This window comes from Akebia trifoliata, chromosome 5 (genome assembly GCF_017979445.1).
Source record: "Akebia trifoliata isolate Shusen 1 chromosome 5, ASM1797944v1, whole genome shotgun sequence".
NCBI classification, from domain to species: Eukaryota; Viridiplantae; Streptophyta; class Magnoliopsida; order Ranunculales; family Lardizabalaceae; genus Akebia; species Akebia trifoliata.
In genome coordinates this window covers 11229475-11236933 of record NC_141379.1, presented here as the reverse complement: position 1 = coordinate 11236933, position 7459 = coordinate 11229475, and the positions used below count along the sequence as shown (strand labels likewise).

The 7459-nt window shown below is 35.4% G+C and overlaps 1 protein-coding gene across 1 annotated transcript; it reads right to left on the bottom strand.

The window, feature by feature from the left end:
- Positions 1 to 415: 415 nt before the first annotated feature.
- Positions 416 to 7178, bottom strand: LOC147401472 (serine carboxypeptidase II-2-like). The gene is made up of 10 exons (XM_086442789.1): positions 6806 to 7178; positions 5921 to 6028; positions 4814 to 4909; positions 4605 to 4697; positions 4259 to 4344; positions 3901 to 4164; positions 3528 to 3661; positions 2480 to 2575; positions 2121 to 2226; positions 416 to 752 (listed from the first exon to the last, which is right to left on the bottom strand). The coding sequence occupies exons 1-10, from the start codon at positions 7050 to 7052 to the stop codon at positions 591 to 593; spliced, it is 1392 nt and encodes a 463-aa protein (XP_086298915.1). The 5' UTR covers positions 7053 to 7178; the 3' UTR covers positions 416 to 590.
- Positions 7179 to 7459: the final 281 nt, after the last annotated feature.

Sequence of the window (7459 nt, the reverse complement as noted above, 5' to 3'; positions counted from 1 at the left end):
ATAAAGGTCCTAGCCCTTGTTTCTTTGGACTGGGCTTAGTGGGCAAAGTTAACAAATCCATCGGCCCATTTGATAGCCCAAATCATATCGGGTCGTGTAGTATTTACCTTCCACCAATCAAAACATGTCATAATGTGGGATGCTTTGACAGATATGCGAGGACTCATCTATGGCAGTACTCATGCTTACTGTGTTCTTCGTAAGGTTGTCAATGGGGTCGACTGGTCTGCAAACCAAACCCAGCCAATCGGAAAAAAGGACTAGGCCCTTAATCTTGAGAAACCCTTTGTTTTTTTATTCACTGAAATAGCATTCATGAGAGAGAACCACAGTTCTTTGGCATCAACTTGTATAAGCATAAAAACTGAGGTTTCAATTAGAGAAGTTTTCCCAAAGAAAATAGAAAAGATCAACATTTGGCCAATAAAACAGTTTTCCTCATACCCCATTAGAGTTAAAGCCCGACGAGAACAGTAGTTCGATTTTGAAATGTTCAGTCCGCACGAACAGCTACGCCAACATGATGTCCCTCTACTTTTATAGTTTTATTTTATAGAGGCATCACAAAATATGAAAAAAAAAAAAAAAAATTAAGAATCCTTTAACTCCGATAAGGTCGGCATTTGGCTTCCTGACAAGAAGGCCTTGACTAAAACAAGAGAAAGTTCAGGTCTATGCAAAGGAACTTCATGCCCAGCTCCCCTCACTGATACAAAGGTGAGACCATCGTATTCTTGAGTCCATCCCCCAACCTGTTTCACACATTGGTGTATATCATGCTTTAGCACTGTATTCTATAATCCAAAATATTTTTTATATATAATTTTGAGAAATTCTGAGATAACCATCAGAAAATGACCGGAATGTCTTGTTCCTTTATGCCAAAAACCCTTGAAATTTTCCTTATCCCCCCAAAAACCTTAACCTCCTAAGATAATATTTTTTTAACCTACTCAACACCAGCAAAAACCTTATCTTGCTCTTGATGTTTGGAGGTTGAAAGAGAGACTAGGATCTTGAGGTTGAAGATGATAATAGAAATGTTTGCCCTAGAGGTTAAAGACAATGGGTTATTGGGGGAAATTTTGATGAGAGATTGAAGATGAAGGCATTTTGTTGATTTTTTGTTAGTCACGGTCCAAAATGATGCCCGGGGGGGGAGAGGAATTCGATGCTTTTATTAACAATAAGACAATTAACCATGTGTTTCTGGCACAGTTGAGGCAACTACTTATCAAAGTGTTATCTGTATTGGTGCAACAGTCTCATCTATTTGTCTTTCTAACACAGGTTTTAGAACTCTTCCTCTCGAGTTATATGGTGAAGATGGGAGAACTGAAAACTATGGCAGGAAATTTTTAGGTAGGAATAGAAAACTTGCATATACGTTATATATATGGCTCCATTAGTAGTGTCCAGGAACAGAGGTCTTCGCGAGGAAACTGAGATTAATGAAGTCATGATCCGTATTTTGGATTTGTTTTTTTGTTATTACTATATTCTTTTGTTTTCTTTTTAGCATAAATTGGGTAAGAAATTCTGGGGGCTTCATTTTTTAGGACGCTATGTTTAGGTGCGATTCAGCCATTTTTATTTTTGTTTTTATGTCCCCTGCATTCTGTTATTCTAGAATGATCTCCTCAACCTCCTGCTTTCCTATTTAATGGAATCTCTTCATATATCAAAAAATAAGAACATGATCATTGCAGCTATTTATTTCCATAAGTTTGAGCAATTGTTTTAGATCTGAAGATGGAATAGATAAATGTGTGTATATCTTTATCTTTACTATTATAATGAGAGAAGGCGAAGTTGAACGAAAGCGAAGTAGAAGTGGTTCCACTCCAATATTTGGATCTCACAAATGGCCCCATCTCTACAATTATATTTAATATAATCAGGGTCATTTTGTCAAAATTGCAAAAATATCCTTTTTGCCATGTAATCTTCAAAAACTGATTAATCAAGATTTTAAATTACAAATAAACGTTTGCATGTCACCTTCTAGTATATATATAATATTAATTCAGTTATCGTCATTGCTACATATGAATCAAATATTTTACTCAAAATGAAAACAGGAAAAAAAAAAAAAAAAAAGCTATTGGAGAAGTTCATACCTGCCCATTATGGTACCAAGCACGCCAAGGAGTAACAGTTGGAAGCTTGAGAGCATCTATACTGTACCTAGTGGACGTTACTGGGATTACAGCATCTGTATCCCCACTGAGCACATCAAAGGAAATCAATGAATATTTGATTCACCAGTACATGACTAAGATTAAAAATTGCTTAATGGGCATTAACTTTTATTTATTTTCTTTATTTTTATAATTAGCATAATGGAGGCATGTGCTTGTAGTTGATATACGAGGTAGTATAAAAAAACCTGAGATTTATTGGCTCCTGATCATCCAAATGCAATGTTTTTGTGCATGTAAATTAATACATAGAAACAATACCCAAGATTGAGAAGCACCTGAACATCCAAATACGAAGCCCTGCACTTATAAGCTCATGATAAATGGGTAGCACTGACTTAGGTGAATCCTTCCAATTAACAGCAACTAAGTCGCTGCAAATAAGAAACACAATCACAGAATATAGCAAAGACATAACTGCAAATGGCAATAATCAAATTCTGGTGGCAGAAAGCATACAAAATGTTGCAAACCAAAGACCTATAAAACCTAAGAAAGTTAAAGAGTTCTCCCATGAACCTATAAGCTTCTTTTTTTTTTTTTTCCCCTTTAGAAACTCCACATGACTTTGATTTTCCAGCGATGACCACTATCATCCCATCAAGGTCTTACGCCAGAATTGTGGGGTCGGCTAAAGTTCTAAACAAATAATGTTCCTCTATTCAATTCTTTCCTAAATTCAAGTCTTTTGTTAATTCAAGTGTTCATACCTTAATCCAAGTCCTTTAGGTCTTTCTATTGGAACCTTGGACGTGCGTATTCATTCTAACAAGGGATATATCAATCTTCGTTGCACATGATCTAACCATCTAAGCAACTTTCCCTTGGTTTATCACATAATGAAGCTTTCCTACATTTTGTTCTAATTCTTTTCTTAGTATTTCTACTCATCCATCTAAGCATTGCAATCTGTCCTACGCTCAATATATAAACATACTGTTTCTTGATTGCCCAAGTTCAGCTCCACAAAACCTAGTGGGTCTTACAACCATCATATAAAATTTTACTTTAATTTGATTGGGATGTGTCAGTTACAGAGCTGTCTCGAAGCACACCTCCACTTTAGCCATATAGCTCTAGTTTTATTGACAATATCCACCGCAAGCTCTCAATTCTTATGGATGGTAGAACCCATTTAACAAAAATGATCACTTTGTGGCAGTTCCTAGCCATCAAGCTCTTCTTTGTGTCATCATTAAAGTTATTCCTTTACCATGTATTGGTCCTCAGAAAAGATATTTTAAATTATTTAAAACAACATACATTGTTAGAGTCATTTATATGCAAGGAATGAAAAAGTTTCTAGGATATTGTTTGTGAGCATACCTGCAAGTCTCCCACTTGGATGGTGCAACTGCCGGATCAACATGAAGTGCCTTTTGAACCTCTGGTAAATTGAAGTATGCAATTGAGTGCTTCTCAGTGCAAGGATCATACTTTTCACCTAAGCGCCCAACCGACTATCAAGACAATACCACCATTTTATGTTGTGGAGATTTAAATATTACAACTACATTTACATAACCTTCTCACAAAGAAATCTTGGAAAACCCTATGTGATAGTGAGACGTGACACAGTAGATTACTATCTCAAGTTCAAGAAATGCCAAACTTGAAAATGCATCTTAGTATTAGCATGGTACAGCTTGGACTCGTAAAGAATGTTGAAACTTACAGTGGTGTTAACATCAATACTTACATGAAGTCTTTTTAGTAGTCTATTTGAAATTCCCACATTGATTGTGCATGAAGGGGTGAAGATGCTATATTGGTCAATGTTTCCAAGTTCATCGTTAGCAATATCAAGAATCTTGTCACACTCGGGTGAGGGGTTTATAAATGATTGGAAATCACAAAAAACATTCAAAAGCTTGAAAGTTTGATCGGAAATCAAACCAGTAGACCACATAAATTGGAAAAGCCCCAAGTGATCATGAAAATCATCTGTGAGAGCATTCCCTACCTGCAATAGAGTATATCAAGTAAGATGATTTGATACAATCTTGCAATGTTCAAAGTCATGAAGCTTTTAAATCCTTCAAGAAGAAATTGCACACCATATATCCTTTTAGATTGATTGAATCATCAGCTGTCGACAAATGGTGCTTCACAATGGCTTGGGCCAGCTGGGGAACATAATGACCTAGAACAAATATTTCAATATTAATAATATATGGGAAACATGACTAGTGGTCTAAAATTGGACAAATTTTAAGGATACAAGACCTAGTTTAGGGCAATCAATTGATGATCTCCCCTAGCACTTACCTAAAACCTCGTGTAGAGCAGATATGGTGAAGAAGAATGCATTTTCATTGTGTACAAGAATTCCAAAATATGGCCTCATAAATTAGAAAACAATGAAAGAAAAAAAAGGCAATAAATTAATATATGCTTTTCCACCTGCATAGCTCTCTCCTGTGATATAGAAGTCCCTTCCTTTATACTGAGGAAAACGCTCAAGCCACTTCAATAGAAATGCTAATGAGTCCTTGGCTGAACCAAAAAGTAATAATGAAGGAATAAATAGAATTAATAGATAACTGTACAATAATATTATTATCATAATAATCAAAAAAAAAAAATTGTAGCGAAAAGCCATGGACATGTACCAGTCCTTTCATCTCCATTGTCTAGCAAATCTTGTGAATTGTTTGCATACGAAAAACCAACACCAACTGGGGCATCGAGGAATAGAACATTGGCAACTGCAAAATAACACAAGTAATTAGAATTTTTGAATAATCCTAAAACCCATGTGAAGAAAATAGAATTATTGGAAATATCTAGAGAACAATTGGATGAAGTATAAAAAAATGCCAAAGTACTCATCAGATATAAAACCTTAATTGATTGGATGCAAGGCACATTTATGGTTGAAGGGAGCAACTGAATGATGCAATTCCTACAACTTGGTACATGAAGTTAATTTTCAAGTATAAATCTATCAGAGGATTTAACAATAGTAGATGCATGGGGATGGAGGGTGCAATCCTCGAGATCCATACCAAAAGCCATTCGTATCTCGGTTGTCTTCATTACTTGGAACTCTTTGTTAGCATAGTATTTTCTACAGACACTCTGATGTTCAAGGTAGGCAACAATTTAATAACCTTTGTCTTGTAAGAATTCAATTCTCAAATACACATAATCTATTTGTATTTATAGATATTTTTTACTTTATCTTTTAGCAAGTTTCCCTTTGAATTGGGATTCTCATTAATTAACCTCAATCATATTTAACTTTTGTGAATCTTGGGATCGCGTTTGAGTTCTTTGTGTATTGTGACTGGTTGACACTCATATTTTATAGTGTTGACAACTAATATGTCAGATTAGATTATCTAACACATCATCAACTTTGTAGAATTTACCCCAATCTCAATGACAGATCTGTGTGTGCATATCTCACCATTCATCTCGAGGTCTATGGAAATATAAATCATATCTTACATCAAGGTGACACATGCACAATAAAATCATATTTTTGTCCAACAGTAATAGTATCGCCACTTTCTCTTTCCATGCTCCGAGTCTCAACCAACTTGGTTCCATCATACTATCGAGCTCCAAGCCATTGTCATGGGTTGCAAATCTCTTGATAATGATTTTAAGAGCAAGAAGTAAAGGAATCGAATACAATTAGACAAAAAAAAGTATGGGAAATTCATATGCTCAACAAACGCAGTTTCACGGTATGAAAGAGAAAAATGTCTTACCTTGATTCCAAGAGTAAGGATTCAAAAAGAGTGTTTTTGCATCAGTCTTAATATGAAAAGGGCCTATTTCCTCAGCTTCCCCAAAAGCAATGGAAGAACACCCGGGCCCTAAAGAAAAAAGCTCTTGGATAAGAAGCCCGAATCACATCCAAAGACACCCGAAGATTAAAAGAAAGGCCAAACTTGACCGTTCGTAAAAGTTCACAATGTAACAACACAAGCCAATGGAATTGAAAGCTTAGTATTCTCAAATATATATATATTGTAACTATTATTGAAACTAAACACTAACAGCCTCCAGAAACCAAAAAGCAGAAAAGGACCATAAAGAATAAAGCAAGAAGCTTTAAAATGAAAAGGAACTGTTAGGAATACCAAATAAAAAATTAATAGCTTTGTATCCAAATTGACAAATATCCCACTAAATAACTGAACTTCAAAAAAAAATATTGCATAAAATTATACCAATTATTGAACCTATCCCACTAAAAAGCCCTCTCAGATAACCAAAAGGCAGAAAAGGACCATAAAGAATAAAGCAAAAAAGTTTTCATAAAAAATGAAAAGGAACTGTTAGGAATATCAAATCAACAATTACGTAGAGAAGTCTCTTAAATAAAAACGAAAGACATGCCCAAAAGTAATTGGATTCAAATCAATTGAAAAAACAGTAATTGGGTTGAAAAATAAAGACTATCCTGCCCTACCCACAACAAATAAAGAGAATCCTCCGTAAATCCTAGAGGCTTTTGAGAAAAGGGATTCTCAAATGCATAATAAAATTAGAAATTAAAGAAAACCCAATTTCTCTTGAACAAATTATAAATTATTACTATTGAAAATCCAGCAAGAATTCCTCTAAGAATTAAAATATAGAAAGGTTACCTCCATTGAGCCAAAGAAGAAGAGGCTTTGAAGAAGGATCGTCAACAGCTTCGAAATACCAATAGAATAGTGCCCTCCCTGCCTCCTCATTAACTGTGACATAACCAGAGTAATGGGCAAAACTCACATTGAAAGACTGACCTGGGAGCTTTAAAACTCTATCAAGATCTTGTTGGTTTGAATAAGAAGTAGCCCTTTGTAGCTTAACCAATAGGAAGAAAAATAGCCATGTTTTTATCTTCTCCATTTTTTTTCCTAGGGTTTTGAGGGGTCGACAGATGTGGGGGAATTATTTGTAGACTTGTAGCTGGTGGAAAGAGTTCTGTTAATCGCACGCTGTACTTGTTTCCACACCAACCACCCCATCCTTTCTGTTTTAGCTAATTTTTTGTTTTGGTCGCTGTTCGTTGGTTAGTACTCACTGATTCACGTGTATCTCACATTCACACTCATATTTGACAATTCGGTGTACTCAAGAAATGTTTACCGGATGAGTCGTGCTGGGGTGACACAAATGGAGACACAAAGGTGACAAAAATGATGTGGTGTCGCATACATTACCGTAGATGCTTTTCCTCGAGATACATGTAAAAAGCATCTATGGTTATGTGTGCATCACCACATCATTTTTTGTCACCTTTGTATCTCCATTTG